At 51.3% G+C, this 20,725-nt stretch overlaps 8 protein-coding genes across 8 annotated transcripts; 5 read left to right on the top strand and 3 right to left on the bottom strand.

Annotated features, from left to right (window-relative positions):
- Positions 1-116: 116 nt before the first annotated feature.
- Positions 117-2,313, bottom strand: An15g04560 (hypothetical protein; the record flags this gene model as incomplete). The annotated part of the gene is made up of 5 exons (XM_059744663.1): positions 117-553; positions 685-755; positions 871-1,122; positions 1,208-1,291; positions 2,213-2,313. The coding sequence occupies 5 exons, from the start codon at positions 2,311-2,313 to the stop codon at positions 117-119; spliced, it is 945 nt and encodes a 314-aa protein (XP_059606526.1).
- Positions 2,314-2,808: 495 nt separating this feature from the next.
- On the top strand, positions 2,809-3,634 carry An15g04550 (uncharacterized protein; the record flags this gene model as incomplete). Its single annotated transcript, XM_001396953.3, has 2 exons — positions 2,809-3,179; positions 3,235-3,634. 2 exons carry the CDS (start codon positions 2,809-2,811, stop codon positions 3,632-3,634), a joined length of 771 nt encoding a protein of 256 aa, XP_001396990.1.
- Positions 3,635-4,773: 1,139 nt separating this feature from the next.
- On the top strand, positions 4,774-5,577 carry An15g04540 (uncharacterized protein; the record flags this gene model as incomplete). The annotated part of the gene is made up of 1 exon (XM_059744662.1): positions 4,774-5,577. One exon carries the CDS (start codon positions 4,774-4,776, stop codon positions 5,575-5,577), a length of 804 nt encoding a protein of 267 aa, XP_059606525.1.
- Positions 5,578-6,091: 514 nt separating this feature from the next.
- On the bottom strand, positions 6,092-7,707 carry An15g04530 (uncharacterized protein; the record flags this gene model as incomplete). Its single annotated transcript, XM_059744661.1, has 5 exons — positions 6,092-6,254; positions 6,345-6,465; positions 6,625-7,080; positions 7,167-7,592; positions 7,647-7,707. 5 exons carry the CDS (start codon positions 7,705-7,707, stop codon positions 6,092-6,094), a joined length of 1,227 nt encoding a protein of 408 aa, XP_059606524.1.
- A 1,094-nt stretch (positions 7,708-8,801) lies between these two features.
- Positions 8,802-12,403, bottom strand: An15g04520 (uncharacterized protein; the record flags this gene model as incomplete). The annotated part of the gene is made up of 4 exons (XM_001396950.1): positions 8,802-9,362; positions 9,415-11,524; positions 11,579-12,021; positions 12,092-12,403. The coding sequence occupies 4 exons, from the start codon at positions 12,401-12,403 to the stop codon at positions 8,802-8,804; spliced, it is 3,426 nt and encodes a 1,141-aa protein (XP_001396987.1).
- An 801-nt stretch (positions 12,404-13,204) lies between these two features.
- An15g04510 (uncharacterized protein) lies at positions 13,205-14,120 on the top strand (the record flags this gene model as incomplete). The annotated part of the gene is made up of 2 exons (XM_059744659.1): positions 13,205-13,264; positions 13,326-14,120. 2 exons carry the CDS (start codon positions 13,205-13,207, stop codon positions 14,118-14,120), a joined length of 855 nt encoding a protein of 284 aa, XP_059606523.1.
- Positions 14,121-14,489: 369 nt separating this feature from the next.
- Positions 14,490-15,515, top strand: An15g04500 (hypothetical protein; the record flags this gene model as incomplete). The annotated part of the gene is made up of 3 exons (XM_059744658.1): positions 14,490-14,776; positions 14,851-15,077; positions 15,316-15,515. 3 exons carry the CDS (start codon positions 14,490-14,492, stop codon positions 15,513-15,515), a joined length of 714 nt encoding a protein of 237 aa, XP_059606522.1.
- Positions 15,516-16,372: 857 nt separating this feature from the next.
- An15g04490 (uncharacterized protein) lies at positions 16,373-20,678 on the top strand (the record flags this gene model as incomplete). Its single annotated transcript, XM_059744657.1, has 9 exons — positions 16,373-16,375; positions 16,468-16,704; positions 16,801-16,846; positions 16,923-17,405; positions 17,456-19,153; positions 19,200-19,291; positions 19,327-19,586; positions 19,633-20,195; positions 20,248-20,678. The coding sequence occupies 9 exons, from the start codon at positions 16,373-16,375 to the stop codon at positions 20,676-20,678; spliced, it is 3,813 nt and encodes a 1,270-aa protein (XP_059606521.1).
- Between the last annotated feature and the right edge of the window lie 47 nt (positions 20,679-20,725).

Below are 20,725 nucleotides of genomic sequence, written 5' to 3'. Positions count from 1 at the left end.
TAGTATGCTTAAGAGCTCTCTGTAAGGGCAAATGTCTTCTGTTCATGAGTCTTGCCGTCGGACAGCTTCACACTCACGTAGACATTCTCGACGAATCCGTCATTGACACTCCGTGTTCACCAATCACCACCCAGTCGGCGCGTAGCAGCTGTATCTCCCGGTCTAGGTGACGCCATATTTGCGAGCAGTTGGCGACATAAATTGAAAGTAAACGGCCATGAGCCCAGCCGTCCAATCATATCGACGGATCCTTGCGATGAGAAGAAGATCAGTACATAGCGGTACAGATTGATTCCACTTTTGCTTTGCTTGAAACCGCCAGTGTTTGCTAATGGTGCAGTGCGCGCCTCGGTGACACTGATATGGGACTTGGCTCGGTACTTATCGCCCGTCAAACACCCGTTGGCTGTACAAGCCAAAGGTGCGGAATCCGTTCCGCCTGTTCGAGACCCTGAACCCTTACAAGTGGGACAACATGATCCAGCCTTTCTCTCGGCGCAAAGCGTCCAGAAAACTCTTGGACCAAGTCTCTTGGACTTACGCTGCCTTGAACCTGTTCTTCCAATATCTCTCGAAGGGGCGCTCAGACGAAGTCATGTTGTGCTGCTAAGTGGCGTTGACCATTCTGAACTGGTCTCTCAGCTGTACTGCAACCTACAATTTAGCTATAAATGTGAGAGCCACCCATGGCGCTGCTGTCATTCTCAATTGCTATCTGTGGCATAGTAAGCTGCAGGGCTAATGAAGCCGCGGTACTAAAAAGCCGCGGGACGAAAGTTCCCGGTTGGAAAGTGGAGTCAGTGGCCACTCAGATCCAGGGCAATGTATGGTCGCCGATGACACATCGGAAACGTTGTTACCAAGCATCACGTTCTTCTCATGTGATTGGCCTTTTTGTTAGCTGTTCCACCAGGAATCTTAGGCAGTTCTAAATTTGGTGGCCTGGTAGGGCCATTACGACTTGAAACACACCGATTGCCTAGAATCGTCTGTCGTTCACCTGGTGAGCTCGAAAAATCAAGCCCTGGATGTCCTCCGCAGGATGCCTGCCAAGTCTGCTCCAGCCAATAAGTGGGTGCTAATTCGTGATAGTAATGGTTCACAAGAGAACGGGTCCAATTCCTGCAGAAGTACTAGGTCGTGTGTATGATAAGTATCTCACTATATCGTGCGTCGTAAGCTTCGGTAATTGTTTGAACAAGTCTACCGTCTCCAACCCTTAGCACCCTTGTGCTGTGAGTTGACAGTCCATGCTCTGAACATAGGTACATTGTTCTCTTCCTGGTCGAACCTATCTCATAGTCTGTTTTCTTTCCTTTCTATTCTCTATGCGCTTCTCTGGCAGAAAGGGGTTAGAATGAGCTTATCTACTCGTGATGGGCTGAGATATAACGTAAACCCTGTTCAGAGTTCGGAAAGTGTATAATCGTTGGCGGCTAATTTAGAAATTAGGATAGAGGCCAGGGTATCTAGACAAAAGTTTAGGCTACCATGGAATAATTCTCTCTGCGACGTAGGGTGCCACAAGGTCGTTTTTCACATGGAAGCCTTTCGTACTAATCTAGCCTTTACTTGCTACCATCCATATTAATAGAGCACACACTTCGATATGGGCTGAAGAATATTTCGAGCCCCGTTTAATCCTACTTCCGCATTCCCGTAGGTTCGGATATTTCTGAGGAGTTTTTGGAACTGCTTCAAGGGTTTTCACACAAGTGGGTCAAATTGACCCACCTCATTACCTTAACTCACGGACTGCTATCAACTTACTAGACCAAAAGAGACATATTCCCGTGGGATGGTGCTATTTCTCGGTTAAGTCGTTAGCCGTAAACTGAGCAGCCATGAATGGTCGCACTGCTTACCGATTAGGTTACGGAGTATAATTCCGCAGTGAGCAATAGTGATGGCAGGTGAGGGCGTGGAATGTATTTCGACACATGTGTAATGATAATAACCTATGTATCAAAACTCAGCCATTCGTAGTCGCAACTTGAAATTCAAATCATCTTCATCTTAATCCGCAGTATCACCGGTACATCACTCGAGCCAGTATTAGCTACTGGTTATATGGGCGGAGCTGGCCTCGAACCGCACAGAATTACTCAATCGATGAAAGGTGCGCTTAGATAAAATAAGCCCTGCTAATAAACAAGGATGAAGCAAGAAGCAAGAAACCGGTTTGAATGATCATATAGAACAAGGGGCGTACCCGCAAGGGTCACGATCTTGGGACCATCGAGCCCACTCAGGACCATCGGCTTTGCCATCGGGCACCCTACCAATGCAGTGAGTACGAATACTATTGGCCATATACGTACCAGATAAGCAGGTGATTTAATCAATCTCAACACCAAAGGCTGTTCGAAGCGACGGTTAAAGTGATATTCAGGCAGTCAAGATTACAAACTCCTAGCATGTATATCAATAGTTTGTGAGTTTCCATGTGGCGTTTGAGGCATTTCCTACGAAATAGGTGGCCTGGGGGCTAAATCAATATTAATCACATGTAGTTATGTTACGCGCAGGTGAAAGAAATTAGCCAGGTAGATAGACAGCGGGATTCCTCCGACCCCTTAATGTCGCTTAGGTTGTTTCATAGTGCTAAAATTGTAGCCTAAAGGGATAAACTGCCTGAGGAATATACAGGTTGAAAGATCGGGTCTTTGCACATCCTTCCCCTTTTCGTCGACAGACGAAGCATATAAAGGTGAGTGTCTGGCAAACAACCGTTGCTATCTCAACACCCTCAACTTTCAAGTCACAGTTGTACCCTTCTACTTGGATATATTCTTTCTTATCATCATCATGGTGTCTTTCCTTGGCCAAGCACGCCTGGCCGTGCCAATCCTGTCAGCTTTTGCGTGCATGCTTGCGGCAAGTTCCGCCATCCCCCCACCACCGCGTGGAGCTCTTTCACCCGAACGTCTACAATGGATTAGAGAGGTGATCGGCAATCAGACTGAGAACGACAGCGTTTCGGACCTTGCTAAGCGGAGCACTATCCTGCATACCAGCCAAGACGGAGTTGACAGCGCCGGATTCTACTACTCAGTATACAATGACAACGGGGCCGATGTTGGATACACCGAATACCCCACGACCGGCCAGTTCGAACTTGGCTGGAGTGCTGAGGCGGAATTCCTCGCTGGAAAGGGCTTCAAGGGCGGCAACCCACGGTAAGTAGCCCTTCACCGGCCAGAGCCCAAGAAGGCTGACAATTTTCCGGCTCAGCTCCTTGACCTGGGACGGTTATTTCACCGCCGAAGGGGACTGGACTTTGGCCATTTATGGCTGGACCACAAACCCCGTCACCGAGTGGTATATTGTGGAGTCGCATGGAAGTGGAACCCCAGGCAACGGGAACATCCTCGGCCAGGTTGATAGTGATGGCGGCGTCTACGATGTCTATAATCTCCCCTATAGAAATGTTCCGGAGATCTACGGTGTCACCAACTTCGACCAGCACTGGTCGGTGCGTCGCTCCCACCGCTCTACTGGCACCGTCGACGTGAGCGCCCATTTCCAGCGCTGGAAGGAATTGGGTCTCACCCCTGGCTCCCCAGTCTTCCAGATGGTTACCCTGGAAGGCTTTTCCGGCCAGGGGTACCTGGACTTCACCGTTAGTGCATAGAAAGGTTCAGGGACCTCGTGGTCTCAGCTGGCGGCGAGCACTTACTTGAGGCCAGATCCCCTCCACGTGTATCTTTTTTTCTAGGGCAAAGAATGGTGACTTCGGTTCAAGAAACAGAAGCCCCCCTTTCCCTTCCTTTTTGTTTCTTCTTCTCTTAGAGCCTGCTCTTTAACAACTTGTTCGCTTCTTTTCCAGTTACCAATTATTTTTTGACCTTCAAAGATATTTACTATCGAACTAATTTGTTTATCAACTTCATGCGTTATGATATATTTCGAATCTAAATGAAGATCGTAATACCAATGTGTCATGTACAAGGTAATCTCGGCAGCACAGATGTTTTTGATTATTGATGTTGTGATATCTTACTACTTTAACCCTGGAATGCTCTTCTCCGGGAAGAATCTCGTAATGGACCTAGAACGCGGTAGACCAGGGGTCTAGGGACCTAGAGCCCGCTTGATAAAATGTAGTCTTGCGATCCAATAAGCAATCTCCTAAAGCTTACTTATCTGCTAAATTCATAATGAGTTACAGCTAGTATTTAGAAATATATATTTTATAGTTATAAAAACAGTAATATAGCAAGCTTCCATAAGAAAGGATCATAGTTGCTCTGGATTGAATTTGCCAGTAAATAAAATGGCATAACGACCGCGGTACACTTAATGGGTTTTAATAAAAGATTCAAAGTTTGACTTAAATTCATATACTGATCGCTGCCCCTCTATCTTGTACTGTTGTTTAACTGTTTAGGCGGGCTTGACGGTAAAACTATGATCCGACTCAATACATTTCACTAATGAATAACCATTGGCTGGATCCCCGCTTCGCGCTCGAAAGATATCTGGACATTCACACTCGAAATTCTGTCTCGTCTGAACGGACCACGGCTTTTTAATGCGCCGGACGTGTCTTTTTCTGCGCACAAGTCTAAATCACTATAATCTTGGTTCTTGATACCCAAGCATCGTATTGGTGTTCTCTCTGTATTACTTTAGGCGCCACCAGAACCCTCCACAGCCATCTAGAAAGACTCTTGAGGAGATGTCCCGATCTCTTGGGATGTTGTACGCTGGCTCTCAACAGCTTTTCAAAATTACATACTGATTGATAATCTTAGTGCCCTGAGTGCCGGAATGGTACATATTAATGTGGGAGCCGACGAGACTCCATTTGATGTTCACGTGGAGTTGTTGTGTAGTTGCTCTCCATACTTCGACTCAATATACGGCGATCGTACTAAGAAGCCCATCCCAAGCGACCCTGTCTGCTTTCCGGATGAGGATCCAGTTGTCTTTGCCGAGCTGTTAGCTTGGATGTATTATGGTGACACTCCTATCGACTTGCCTTCTCGTACTAGCATTCACTTCTTGCTACAACTTTGGATCCTTGCTGGAACCTTCGAGACTGCCCGACTGCAGAATCAGGTGATACACCTCTGTAGAACTGAGATTGCCAAAGTCCCTGGCCGAACTTTCAGTTGTGATGATATCGATTACGTCTACAACCATACATTGCCTCAGTCTCCGTTGCGTTTACTTCTGGTTGATAATTGGGCACGGAATGCAACCCAAGAGCACCTCACGAGTTGTCAGAAGAGCCTTCCATATCCATTTCTCGAAGAGCTTTGCCGTGCTCTCATTGAAAGGAAAGGAATTGTAAAAGATGCGGAAGGAGAAATCCATTCTGTTGAACGCTACAATATTCACCCTCCGCCACCGGAAGACCAGAACGGTAGACTGATGCCTCGAGAACGTGTTTCAGAATTTCCCCGGACTGCACCCCCAGAAAAATTGAGAAACAGGAAGATTGCACGCCCCTCTCCCCGTCTTAACAAAGCTTCTCTTACATCGCCGTTACGCGCCATGACACCCAACTCCGTTGAGGAGAATGATCCAAAGAGTGAGATGTCCTCTCAAATGAGTCATTTGCAAATCTGATTTTCTATTCCCACTCCATTAGCTACTAGATCTTCTCTCGCAACACTGAGCGAAGACGTTCCCCCTTACTTTGTTTCATCTTCCATCATGTCCGTGGTCTATTTCTTCCATTTTTATTAACGCTATGAGTATTGCTGCCATTCTCGCTGATATATTCTAATGATTTTTAACTTGAGATATCTAACCTCGAGGGTTATAAATGATATGTTTTACATCTAACATATGATGCGTTGGGCGCGGCTGCTCCGTAGTGGACCGGGCAGAGGGTTAGCCGCTGAGGTGGCGATGCATTTACTATATTTGGAGTTCGGCCACAAATACATAATACCTTGTTAGTTGGCATAGACCCGGCACCATATCACGTCAAATGAAACAAGCTAAATGATCAGGGACCAATGAATTACAATGTATGAGAGAGCATTGCAAATTCCAAAGGTTGGCTTTCCAAGCCAGAAACACTGAACAACTCATAACCGCGTTCGGCTAACCAGACATGTCAATACCGGACTGGATGTCAGGCATTTAGTGGCACGTAGGGTTGCCGAGAGATAACTTCTTTTTCTCCTGGGGAGAATTCGATAGACTCGTAGGGAACTTTCCAGGTGGTCATCAACTTATCTGGATGGCCTGTTCCGTAGTGCCGAATGATGAATTTTCTCTGGAAGAAGACTTTGGCGCTTAGAACTTACGAATGCACATACACTATCCTCTAGCAGTAGCTCGCAAACCTCCCTATAATACAGAGCCATCTAGCGAATAGGAATTACATTGACATAATAGCAGGTGCCTGCACGAGCGTGGCGGGATGCTCACTGCCTACTCTTGGTTCCGTATGCTCATGATATACTACTTGCAAAATCATTCTGCGACCAGGCTGGAAGGACCACGCTGAGGATAGAAAGCCATTATTTTATACAATGAATGGCTGAGAGTAATCATTAGACTCCAATTCCCGGACTTAATAAGGCTCTCCTCGAGCACAAAACAAAAGGCCAAAGAGACTCGGAGAGTAGCAAATCAGCTTGGCCTTTGAGGGGGCGGCTTTACTTGAATCGGGTAAGGAAGGTTCACCCAGCGGGTAATCCCCATAAAGTGGATCATGCAAGTACGAATTTACGAATATACGAACAATTAGAGGTCTTAGACCCTCTTGATCTAAAGTTTCGAGATCCCAGCCCCAATAAAATTTAGGCTCCTTGGCATTAGCAAATATATCCGTCCCATGTCCGTCTATCCTCAGGGATTTCGAATAGAATTCCAAGGGGCCTCGAGTGGATGATCTCATTTCCATTGTGGCTCTGAGGAATGGTATCTTAATGGATGCTAAAGGATATACCAATACTCTGGTTGAGCTCTGATAGTCTGGTAGTTTCGGCGAGGTGATGCGGGAGTTCGCATTTTGAAACAGGTGGATTTTCAGCAATCCCATCTCCTTGATACGGCCATGTGTTGGATTCGAAAAGAAGCCGCAAACGTGTATGAATCGGTGAATTTCACTGATTCCTAGTATCTTCAAGCACACCTTCCATTTCCGAATTATATCTACTCATGAAATCAGGTATGTTGTTTGTAGCGAAATGCCTTTCCACCTTGCCCCTCAAGTGTTCCGTTCAAAGGGCTAGGAAGAACAACAGTATCTCTAGTGCCAACGGGGGCACGAAGAGCAATATTGAAATGTCCGCTGCAGTCGAAAGACCAATCAACAATGATGTTGCCGTGAGGGGTAGGATATTCTCCCCGTGCCCAGGCCAGACCCAAAGTCTGAGGTGCGACTTTCCACTCCCTAAAACCAGGAGTGACGGGCTGAATACCGAGAACATAACGGCTCAGATCAGCGGTGGGCCCTGCGCTCCAGGCATGACACAGCGAGGTTACGGACCCGAGCCCGGGAGTACCATCAGGACTCATGACCTCCCACATACAGCCAGTGTAGTTGGCATGTTTTGGGTCACTCATCGGGCCCCAGACGCTGTGAAGAAGACTTTTGGCATTAACGGCATCGTTCGCGTGGAAGGCTGCTTTAAGGTGGTAGCCGGAGGTATAGGGGCTGATCTGCTAGGCGAAGCCACTGGCAATGCTGGCGTTGGAGAAGGCAAGAGCGCCTTTGGGAATATATAACTGCTGTGCCATGGTGGACAATAATGCAGCAGTACGCTTTCCAGTAAGGTGTGTAGTATCGCTCAGGATGGCCAGGGCATTGGCATCCTGCGAAAAGAAGTCTTGGTATGCTTAAGAGTGGAAGTAGGCCTGGAGTTTGTCGCTCCATAAATGATCATTGACTGCATTTTGTAGGTTTTCCAACAGCCTCTGATACACAGTGGCATTAATATTTGCCTGCGACAGATACGGGATCCATTTCTTCAGCGATGAAAGGTAGAACAGATTCCAATCGCAAAGAGAAAACCAAGGAAGATCAAAGCATGAGCGAAGTTCATGATGGTTCCGATTTCCTGCCGGAAACTTTCAAGGTTTAGTCCGATATTTAATGGTGAACGTGGAACAAGCTGTTGCGGATGTTCTGGGAGCAACGCTGTTTTATGTCCGAGATCTATGTAGTATCACGTCAATGAGGGCCCTTTCTCCCTCTACGAAACGAATTCACGAGTGTATGTACAATGCGGCGTACGATGCTGCCTGCAAAGCTTGGCATATCCCTCAAATCCATGGTTCGTAGCCACCAGTCAAGCCCTACCAGGAAGTCTCTCAGCCGTTGAATAATGCGCAATACCTGGTGGCGCTCAGGGGTTCCACGTGAAGAGACACTTAACCTTTCCAGGTTTCTCAAGTTGACCCGCCATAAAGTCCGATGGCCCACCCACAACTGCCTGGCATTGGGCGCGGTTTGACATACTAGACCACAGCAAATACGAATGTACGAGATTGCTACTTCCTGCCACCAATCAGAAATCCCGTGGCAGTGCCATGTAAGCCGTCAAGCACATCGCCTCATCCAGTGCATCACGACTCTACATTTAGTGAACTGGTATAAAAAGAGTCCTGACTTGACAGTAGTCGCTGGGACATGTCATCCTGTCTGTAGTAGTCATCTAATTAAATTATTAACCACCACCATGGGGGTACTACTAGTCACGAATGCACACAACAAGTGATATAAACCAACCAAGACACGGCGTCTGCGCCATCCCAGCCATAAAATATACCATGCAAATATCAAACTCAATCAACAGGCTTGTCATGACATCGTAAAGGTAGACCATCAGCTCCTACAGTGGTCTGCCCAGCATCCGGAGACGCTCCCTCAATACATCCGCCTCGCGGTCCTCTTCAGCTTCTGACCTTCTTTCTCTCAATGATACGGACCGATACTCTCCATCTCCTCCGGGTGCCCCAACAGTCACCCACACGAACTTGCTTCCGCTTCCTCCTGCTGCCCGCTCCTGGGAGCCCTCCCAGAACAATTCCATAGGGCTTGCAGCGCCTGACGTCTTGTCTTGCGTGGGTCGTCCTCCAAGGCGCCCCTGCTTCACCCACCCTTTCATCACCTCCTTAATGAAATTGATCTTCTGTAGAAAGGAATTGGCGTCGAGGATATCCCGAACCCGTTCATCTGCAGAACTTGCACCAGTGCCATATGCAATGCCGAGGAAGGTTGCAACTTCGTCCGATGTTACTGCCCGAGTGTCGAATCCTGATGGGTGCATCTTGCCCTTGGTGCTGAGATATCTCGCTGCGGAGGGTGAAAGGTGGTAGAAGTCGACCCAGGGAGAGGAGCTTCTTGTGCGTCCAGGAGCGATCACCAGCTTTGTGTGATCAGGGAAATTGAACTATTGAAAGTGTTAGTAGGTACATTCGACATGTAGCAGATGGTTAACATACTTGGAAGGCACCATCCCCAAATCCCCAGACGCCAACATTCCCCAGTCGCTGGTAGAACTTGATGAATTGGCCCGAGCTACCGGAAGCCAACTCGTCCTCAAGAGCTGCCTCATCTCCGTGTCGTCCTAAAGAACCGATCATGTATTTACCAAACTGGTCAACAAGCTTCACTCGTTTGATCTTTTCAGCGTCCGCACGTGCACAGTCAAGACCAGAGTTCGTGCGGATCTTGATACCAGCCGCAGAAGATCCGCTGGAGGAGGCCTTGACTTCGAACAACGACGGTGAGATCAAGGCTCGCCTAATTCCGCCGCGGCACTCGGTGAAGTCGCGGGTACAATTTTCGTAGAATTCTACCGGCTTACCATGGCGAGGAATGAGCTGGTCTGCCTCGGAATACCCATAGATCGCTCCCTCTTGTTGCTCCTGGCTACGGGCTTTGCGCCGGATGTGTTTTTCGCCATCCCGCACTACTACGCCACTTGCCGGCTGTCCATTCTCTGCCTTGAAGACACATCCTACGCTGCCATCATCCAAGACATAGCCGATACCATACCGGTTTGTGTAGTCCACCCATTTGATCACATATGCATGAGGTGGTCGTCGAAGCCCTGCCCGTCTCCGGGCTGCGGAGTGTGGTACCATGTTGGCCAGCATGTGCCGCAGATCCATGTTCACGTCATCGAGGGACGTCCTTGGTAGCGCTTCCCATGGATCTTCCACATGGAACAAGGGGTGTAGGCCTAGTGTCGAGCGTGGCTTGCTTGCAGATGAGGCTGTCTTACTACCAGCACGACTGAGTGGTTGTGAAGAGGGGTCAGGCCGTACAGATTTCTCCGTCAGAGTCTCCTTTGTCGTGGCACCTTTCGGCAGCTCCTCTTGCTTGAGCACATCTCTGGCCTCTGACTTTGGCATTGACCGTTGCGAAGGCTGGCGTGATCTGACTGGCAATTGATCCATTGCTACGGATGCAGGCCGTTCTTTGGCAGGGGGCGGCAGAGGGCCAGTTTCCTGGCTGCCTGACTCCAATCTGCGAGACTGCGAGCGCGTCTGGGAGCGGGTTTGGGAGCGAGTCTTTCCAATGACCAAAGATTCCGGTGCCGTACTAGACTTGGGTATCTGTGGCGCAATGTTCTTGTCTAGATCACGCAACGAACCCGAGTACGACGCTGCCACACCACGCCGTGCGCGGATTGGCCGCTCCGCAAGACCACCTGAAGGTATAACTGCAGGGTTTGCTTCTGCCTCTTTTTCTTCGAACAAAGCCTTTGCCGTCGGTACGGGATCGGAGATAGCTGCAATTTTCCGGACAGACCCTCTGCCTGTAGCTGCCTGCTGCCGCAGAGTCGCGGCATGACTCTGCGATTCTTTTCGGCGCTGCTGAGCAGCAGCCAGTGCCGCTTGAGTTCGCGTTAGTGACGCCACATTACTCCGAGCAGATGCGCTGCTTTTCCTTGACAGGACACTGTCTTCGAAGGAGGAGCCATCTCTGCGCGACAGCAAGGAAGTATCAGGATCGCTCCAGTCACCTATCGGGTCATGGGGGTACCTGTACACAATATCCTCTGGGAGGGGTATGACAGGCTGGAATCCTTTCTCCTCCTCGGATAAGCATTCAGCATATGCCGACTTCGAGCAATTCTTTCCGGCGGCCTTCCGTGCTGTACCGTCTGGTTTTCTGCCCACGCCACAGAGTGTGTAGAACGCCGCCCTGCAGACCAGATATCGCTGACTCGGATCATCGATGTGCTCGATGTAGCCAGACAACTTCTCGTCGTATTCCAAGCTGCTCCCAAACATCATTCGATCGCCGCGGGGCTCATCTGGCTTTAGCCAAACAGGCCTACTAACGCTACAGGACGGGTCAAGTCGCCTGGGTATGCAGCCGTCATACATCCTGAAAAATGGATGTTCGACGATGTCATCCGGCTCCGGGCGCTCTTCTTCAGCGAGGTTGAGACACCAGCTCACGAGCGACTTCGCCTCTTCCGGGATGTAGTTGGCGCACTCGGTGCCTTTCGGCCATACGTATGCCAAGTTCCGCACCTTTTTATAAATCTCCTCTTGTGTTTTTGACTGGAATGGCGGGTACCCGGTGAGCATCGCGAAACTGAAAATGCAGTTAGCATGGACGCTTTAGAGACGAAATTAGCTTGGGCTTTACCAGATGACCCCCAAAGACCAGATGTCGACCTTCTGTGTATGGCCGCCTTTACTCTTGTCGAGAACTTCTGGAGCAATGTAATTTGGCGTCCCGCACAAAGTCCTCCTCCTCTTCTCATCCTTCTCAGACATGATCATTGCTGCCAGACCGAAGTCGCCCACTTTAATATCCATGTTTTGATCCAGAAACAAGTTCCCCATCTTCAGATCGCGATGCGCTACATTTCGTTTATGTAGGTATTTGATCGCACCGCACAGTTGAACCATGAACCGTCTGACCTCGGGCACACTTAGGCACTTCCTCTTTCTGACCATATCCATGACGGACCCATTCGGACATAGTTCTAAAATGACGTATATACTGCTGTCGAAGACGAAGGCGCGATGGAAGCCGACGATGTGTGGGTGGCGCATCTTCGAGTGAATCTGAAGTTCGGTGCGGAACTGTGATCATCGGTCAGCATACTCAATGCGATTACGCAGCATCACAAACAGGTTCTTAGGTTATATATACCTTCTCCTGCATCTTCTTCTGTGCCATTTCGGATCGAACCACTTTCATAGCGAAAACACGGCCGGTTCGCAATAGTGTCCCTTCGTAGCAGATCGCAAAGCCACCCTTGCCAAGAAAAGCGCCCGTCGAGTATCGCTCTCCATCCTCTTCCGGCTCCAAAATCAGCGATGGTGGTGGCGGCGCATGGTTTTTTGACGACGAAGCTTTTTGGGCAGCGGCGGCAGCGGCAGCATTCTTATCCAATACTTTGCGCTCCATTGAGATCTTGGGCTTGACGATTTGGTTCGTCGACCGGGGTGATAGCGCCTCCATCTTGCCTTTCGGAAGCTCCTTGTGCCTTGATGTGATTGGGTATCAATGTTGGTGACAAAGGAACGGCGGTGATCTCGAATCCAGACTTGTAGCGGACATCAACTCAGACGATATAAACGATCAATAGGGGTACAGTGCACTCGGGGTATAATGGATCTAGTTGGCTTGTGCTCCTAACAGACTGTCAGCACCCCTATACAAAAATGAAGTTATGCGACCTGAGGCCGGGTCCCAGCGACCGGGTGAGGGGGTTTCACTGCACGGTGATGGAACACCGACACCGCAGCGCCGAGGGGGAGATAGTGAGGCAATGGGAACAAATACTTACTAAAAATGAACGAATATCAAACAATTGACGCTCAAAAACAACAATATGCAATCAATGGCACTCCAATCAGGGAGACCGCGACCAGAGAGAGGTGGGGGGAAGACAGGAAAGTGAAGTAGGGATAGACAGAAGCAAAGACGGAGAGCTTCCCGGATGGAGACCAAACGAACTTCCCGATGCGGCAATCGATAAACATTGATCCGAATGCCAGTCCAACGCGCATTGCTGACCTCAGCAGGCACAGTGCTGGCACGTTATGCACGGCTATGCGCCCCACGAATCCCGCTGCGGTCGATGCCTGACAATCGAGTCAGCAGTCTTGTGGATCATCTTCGACCAACTTCCAGACCCATGTGAAGAGCTATTTTAAGACCTCTCGTTAATGTCATATGGATTCAAGTCGCTTATAATCAGCTCTTGATTTGCTTTCTTGTTCTCTATAACATCCCTCTTCTCCCTCCCCTCCATCCACCATGTCTCTCACCCTCAAGCTCTCCTCCCTTGTCATCCGCACCTTGTCAAAGCCGATCGCCGTACGCTTAGTCCACCCTTGCAGTGATGTGCTGCTGACAGGAACTGACTGACACCCCAAAGAACCAAATCAAGGCCCAGGCTCGCGAACATGAACGCTTCCGGCGCATCTGCGTCTCCATGGCGCAAGGTCTCCACCGTATCGACATGCGTCTCCGGCTAGGCAACATCCGCGACAACGCCGCTTCGCAAAAACGAGCAGCTGCTGAAAGAGAGCTCCGAAAACACAAACCCACATCCCCAACGGTCAAGACGGAAGTAGAGGCCAAAGCGGAAGAGGAAGCCATTGCGAAAGCCAAAGCGGCGGCAGAGGAGGCAGCGAAGCCGGCACCGAAACCTCACATTCGACCATTGTCGGAGTCCAAGGCGATCGAGTCTGGTGCCACATTCATCAGCGAAACATTCTTGTTTATAGTGGCGGGAGGACTGATTGTTTTTGAGTCGTGGCGGTCGCGGAGAAAGGAAACAACCCGCAGGGAGGACGTTGAGACTCGATTGGCCGAGCTGGAGCAGTCTGAGAAGGCCGCTCGGCTAGCACTGTTGGCCTTGGAGAAGGAGCTGCTCCAGCAGAAAGCCAAGCACGGGGAACTTGGGGAACTTCCAAAGTCCTCCTCGAGGATCCTACCTCGTGAGGTGTGGGACGTAAATCAAGAGGACGAAGTGAAGCCAGCTGAGGAGCCGGGTTTGCTCTCCTGGATTACGTCGTATCTGCCTTGGGGGGAGAGTCCGGAACAACGGGCAGAGTCTGTGATCAAGGAAAGTAAGAGCGCAGCGAAGCCATCACTTGAGGCACAAACGTCGCCGGCATCGAAACCAGCCGAACCTGAACCGAAAGCGCCAGAGTCGAAAAAAGCTTGATCGATGCCAGTATTAGATTTATGCACCTGTATATATTGTTATAGATCAGTTGGGGCACTATGTGGAGGATTATCTTGTTAATTATGTAGCGATACCCTTATACATGACGGAAAGAGGAAGGCAAGGCACGCAGAGGTTGGTTTCGGAGCGACAAGCGGAGGCATATAGATATAATCCACTCCTCTCTTCATTGAGCTTACTTTCCACATACCCATATCCACATTCGAATACTACACCGGATGGAGCCCGACAAGCGGGTTTCACTTCGAGGCACCTACTGCTCTTCAATTCAAGATCAATCTGTATGGAAAATGCTTGAGCCGATCCTGAGGATGTCGCCGGGTTTAGAAGGTTGGCAGAGTTCCGTTGATGATTGACCTCTTCTCCTCTGATACCGTTACAGCAGGTGAAGTGAAAGAGGGATGTGATTTCAACATCCGCCTGGGTCATGAGACGGAGACACTGAGCATCCTCCTGTTGACACCCTCATCCATTGAATCGTCTGTGACGCAAGAGACTACATCTAGACTACGCCAACTTTCTGCCCACACAAGTGGTATCAGCAAGAAAGCCGTGGCATTTCTGCTCTCCGAGACAGCGTTCCATAGTGCAAGTGGGAGATATCGTCTGGATGGGCTGGTAGCATTGCAAGCGCTGTACGAGCATCCATCACACTGATCTTCTAGTGAAAATGATATATCTGCGGCTAATACTACCGAGAGTCATACAGGATGATCGAGTCCCTCCCAAACATGCTGCCTATCATTCCTGTCGCGGATGCGGATAGCCTCCTGGCCTCTGTGCAAGAATATATCGCCAACCTCGAGACAAGAGATAACCAACAACAACAACGACGACAACAACACTCTGCGAACACAATGGGGTTTGCGGGATCTAGATTCTTCTCTACCAGTGCGTCTTGGGAGCAGGGCAGACAGAGCTTCAGCAAATTCGCTGGTTTGTAGCTCACGTAGCTAGTATAGGAAGGATCAGCAACTACGTACGGGAGTATTATCACAATAATCACACCCCTTTATTTTATTGTAAGGGGTCTGGAGATCAACCCAATGCAGCTGTTCTCTAAAGAAGTGATGCACAGGATGATGTCACGCGTGTCTCGTTGCCCAATGGTGTAGTTCCAAGTCAGGATTGTGTGCAGTACTAAAAGGAAGGCATATCAGGCTGGGGATGTTAGGTACAAACGACCCAAAATATATTTCGGGAGTGGATCGTATTCGTTTACCAAGAATACTCTCCCCTATCCAGGGGTTCTATGACGGGGACACACCAATTTTCAGCGGTGTTAGCCCCTTATTAATGCAATTGACGAAATGTGGCAGATACTACGGTGGAAAAATCCGGGATCAGCTTGGTGGTGAAGGAGCGACTAACTAGTCACTACTAGTAGTATAAGCTGGACAAGCATTGGGCTGCAGGGGGTGACGTAGTGAGGGTGAGAGGAGGGGAGGGAAGAAAAAAGAAAGAGAACCGTTGGCAATGGCAGCCTCAGGCTTCTCCCGAGAAGAGTCCCTTGGATCGTCGGTGCCTCGGACGGGCGTGTGCGGCCAGCCTTTTCCCTTTCACTGGAAACCTTAGCGCCAGGGACCCGAATCCCAGGGGCGACTGGCGCTCGGGGATTTTGCCCCGGAGGCAACAACATACTAAAGTACCACTGAAGTACATCCGTAGTAGATTACCTACGGTTAAGTGTTCAGTACACTGCCAGAGTCCTAGAGTTACTAACTAGAGAAACTCTGGTACTCCTTAGCTCTGGTACTACCAATCCTAGCTGACTAGTACTAGTAAGATGGTCGGGTAGCGGCCAGACTGATTGCGCGTATTCGAGGCAGCGCAACCCAAGTGTGGCGCAGGCTCCATCGGCCGGCCCGCCGAATCACCGGCTCTCTGTCTGTCTGTCTCTCTCTCTGCCTTTACTTAGAATAGCGAAAGAGGGTCCCCATTCTCTCTCCTCCTCCTCCTCCACAAGGCACCCTTCCGTCATTCTTCCCTCCCTCCTTCTCTCTCCCCTCGTCCTCTTCGCATTCCTATACCCCTCTTCCATTATCCTAACACACTCCTATCCTTTCGTGCGGGCCCCTCTCACCATCCACTAGCTTCTTGGAATGAACCATACGCCCGCTGCGTTCATTCCGTATCCGCTGTGAATTTATCCGCCCGGTTCCTTTCCAGACTGATAGGCCAGATATCGTGACGCTTGGGCGCAACTTCCGGGGAAGTCGGTAGCCACAATCATGGTGAGTCGCGGCCCATTTCACTGCCAGTTCGATGACAGAGGTTTATACTTTTGTAATAAATTATCTTCTACTAACCCCATGTCTCGTTGTAGGGTCATTCACGACGTCCGGCTGGCGGGGAGAAGAAGAGTCGCGGCTTCGGTCGCTCCAAGGCCGCCGCCGATGTGGGCGACGGGCGACAGGCGGGCAAGCCCCAGGTCAAGAAGGCCGTCTTTGAAAGCACAAAGAAGAAGGAGATTGGTGTCTCTGATCTTACCCTCCTCAGCAAAATCTCCAACGAGGCCATCAATGACAACCTCAAACTCCGCTTCGAACATGACGAGATCTACGTAAGCTGCCGCTGCCACCACCACCACCACCACCACAACCACCACAATGGCAAGAATATCTAGGCTAGGACAATCACTAACGGACGACCTCGGTAGACATACATTGGACATGTGTTGGTGTCTGTGAACCCGTTCCGCGACTGTAAGTGGTTTCCCCTGAAGCGCCAGAATTACCCATGGTCGCATGGCTGACCACGCCCGCCCCCCCCCTATTCTAGTGGGCATCTATACCGACCGTGTCCTCGAGTCCTATCGGGGAAAGAACCGACTCGAAGTCCCACCCCACGTTTTCGCGGTCGCAGAATCCGCCTACTACAACATGAAGTCATACAAGGATAACCAGTGCGTGATCATCTCAGGAGAGTCGGGTGCGGGTAAGACGGAGGCGGCCAAGCGGATCATGCAGTACATCGCCAGTGTGTCCGGCGGCAGCGACTCGTCCATCCAACAAACAAAAGACATGGTTTTGGCCACCAACCCGTTGCTGGAGTCGTTTGGTAACGCAAAGACCTTGCGCAACAACAATTCCTCCCGGTTCGGAAAGTACCTGGAACTGGAATTCAACACCAATGGCGAGCCGGTGGGTGCCAACATCACAAACTACCTGCTGGAGAAGTCAAGAGTGGTGGGACAAATCACAAACGAGCGAAACTTCCACATTTTCTACCAGTTCACCAAAGCTGCACCGCAGAAGTACAGAGGTAGGCGCATGAATCCTGGTTCCCGTGGCCGAGCTAACAGCTCGTGGTAGATATGTTCGGCATACAGCAGCCTCAGTCCTACCTCTACACCAGCCGATCGAAGTGCTACGATGTCCCCGGAGTCGATGATGCGGCCGAATTTAGAGACACCATCAATGCCATGGGTGTCATTGGTATGACCGAAGCGGAACAGGACGAGGTGTTCCGGATGCTGGCTGCGATCCTGTGGATCGGAAACATTCAGTTCGCCGAAGATGACTCCGGGAACGCTGCCATTACCGACCAGTCGGTGGTCGACTTTGTCGCATACTTGCTGGAGGTCGATGCCGCGCAGGTGAACAAGGCGCTCACCATCCGGTTGATGGAGACGGCCCGCGGAGGCCGCAGGGGATCTGTCTATGAGGTTCCTTTGAACACGGTGCAGGCGCTAGCTGTTCGTGATGCGTTGTCCAAGGCGATCTACTTCAATCTCTTTGACTGGATTGTTGGGCGGGTCAACTCTTCGTTGACCGCCAGAGGTTCTGTGGCGAACTCCATCGGTATCTTGGATATCTACGGGTTTGAGATTTTTGAGAAGAACTCGTTTGAGCAACTGTGTATTAACTACGTAAATGAGAAGCTGCAACAGATCTTCATCCAGTTGACCCTGAAGGCGGAGCAGGATGAGTATGCGCGGGAACAGATCCAGTGGACCCCGATCAAATACTTCGATAACAAGGTGGTCTGCTCGTTGATTGAGGACAAGCGTCCGCCTGGTGTCTTTGCAGCGCTGAACGATGCCTGCGCGACAGCGCATGCCGACTCGGGCGCGGCGGACAACACATTCGTCGGCCGTCTGAACTTCCTGGGCCAGAACCCCAACTTTGAGAGCCGCCAGGGCCAGTTCATCGTCAAGCACTACGCCGGTGACGTCAGCTATGCAGTCGAGGGCATGACCGACAAGAACAAGGACCAGTTGCTGAAGGATTTGTTGAACCTCGCGGGTTCCAGCAGCAACCAATTCGTGCACACCCTCTTCCCCAACCAGGTGAACCAGGATGATAAGAGACGTCCTCCCACCGCCAGCGACAAAATCAAGGCCTCTGCCAACGACCTCGTGGCGACCCTGATGAAGGCACAGCCATCTTACATTCGGACCATCAAGCCCAACGATAACAAAGCGCCCCGGGAGTACAACCAAGGGAATGTGCTGCACCAGATCAAGTATCTGGGTTTGCAGGAGAACGTCCGTATTCGTCGCGCTGGTTTCGCCTACCGTCAAACCTTCGACAAGTTCGTGGAGCGCTTCTACCTGCTGTCGCCCAAGACCTCGTACGCTGGTGACTATACGTGGACGGGTGATGAGGAGTCTGGCGCCCGCCAAATCCTCAAAGACACCAGTATCCCCGCGGAGGAGTACCAGATGGGTATCACCAAGGTGTTCGTCAAGACGCCGGAGACGCTATTTGCCTTGGAGACGATGCGCGACCGGTACTGGCACAACATGGCCATTCGCATCCAGCGTGCTTGGCGCAACTACCTGCGCTACCGCATCGAATGCGCCATCCGCATCCAGCGGTTCTGGCGTCGCATGACAGGCGGTCTGGAGTTCATTAAACTACGTGACCAAGGACACCAGGTCCTCCAGGGCAAGAAGGAGCGGCGCAGGATGAGTTTGCTCGGGTCGCGGCGCTTCCTCGGAGATTATGTGGGAGTTGGCAACAAGGGTGGCCCGGGCGAAATGATCCACAACGGTGCAGGCATTAACGGTAAGCCACACGCTTTACGTGTAGGATTTGTACTGACAAGTGCTAGGATCGGAAAATATTCTCTTCTCTTGCCGTGGTGAAGTATTGATTTCCAAGTTTGGCCGGTCTAGCAAGCCGGCACCGCGCATCTTTGTTTTGGTAAGTCGAATGCTCCTTGCTGCAACTGGACGCAGCTGACAACGCAGACCAACCGACACGTCTACATCGTGGCACAAACGCTGGTCAACAACCAGCTTCAGATTGCGTCAGAGCGGACGATACCTATCGGAGCGATCAAGTCCGTCAGCACATCCAACTTGAAAGACGACTGGTTCTCGCTGGTGGTGGGCGGACAGGAGCCAGACCCGCTGATGAACTGCGTCTTCAAGACCGAGTTCTTCACACACCTCACCAACGCCCTTCGGGGGCAGCTGAACCTGAAAATTGCCGACCAGTAAGTGTGTTTCGTCCTCGTAAAGAGCGCCACTAATTCTTCCTAGCATCGAATACAACAAGAAGCCGGGCAAGCTGGCTACCGTCAAGGTGGTCAAGGACCCTGGGGCCTCGAACGTCGATAGCTACAAGAGCAGCACCATCCATACGAGTGCGGGTGAACCGCCTAGCTCCGTGTCCAAACCCACGCCACGCCCGAAGCAGGTTGCTGCGCGACCCGTGACGAAGGGCAAGTTGCTCCGCCCCGGCGGTCCTGGCGGCGGACCTTCGAAACTGGCATCCAGACCTGCACCGGCGCGCCAGCCTATGCCGCAGCCCACGCCGCAGCCGGCTGCCGTGCAACCACCCCCCGCCCCCCGGCCAGCTGTGTCGCCCGCAGCGCAGCCCAGGCCGGTCCCTCAACCGGTTGCCGCGGTTGCCGCAGCGCAGCACACACGCAATGCATCCTCCAGTTCCACAAGGGCGCCGCCCCCGCCTCCCCCGGCGACGCCCCCAGCAGCCCAGAGGAAGCCGATGGCGAAGGTGTTGTACGACTTCAACAGCGACCAGTCCAACGAACTGTCGATCCGGGCGGGCGATCTTGTGCAGATTGTCTCCAAGGAAGGAAATGGTAAGTCACACCCGCCCATTATTCTCGACGGCAGGTCAGCTAATGTCTGCAGGATGGTGGTTGTGTATGAATACCACGACATCGGTCCAGGGCTGGACGCCCGAAGCCTACCTGGAGGAGCAAGTGGCAGCGTCACCCAAGCCTGCACCGCCCCCGCCGCCACCAGCCGCACCCCGCGCCAGCCCCGTGCCGGCGACTAATGGTGCCGCCGCCGCTGTGGCCGCCAAAGCCAAGGCCAAGCCCGCACCGCCGGCCCCGCCAGCCAAGCGGCCCAACATGGCAGGGCGGAAGGTGGCGCCCGCACCCCCCGCGGCGCCACGTGATAGCGCAGTGAGCATGAACTCGCACGACTCGTCGGGAGGCAGTGGACGGGGGACGCCAAACAGCGCGTCGAACGCGAGTCTGGCGGGAGGATTGGCGGAGGCGCTGAAGGCGCGACAGCACGCGATGCAGGGACATCATGATGAAGATGACGAGTGGTGATTTACTATACCGAAGAAAGAGACTGAGCATGAGAGCTAGAAGCATAC

The sequence above is a fragment of the Aspergillus niger genome (assembly GCF_000002855.4).
Source record: "Aspergillus niger supercontig An15".
Lineage (NCBI taxonomy): Eukaryota > Fungi > Ascomycota > Eurotiomycetes > Eurotiales > Aspergillaceae > Aspergillus > Aspergillus niger.
The sequence above is the reverse complement of the archived record's forward strand: the minus strand, read 5'-3'. Positions and strand labels throughout refer to the sequence as shown.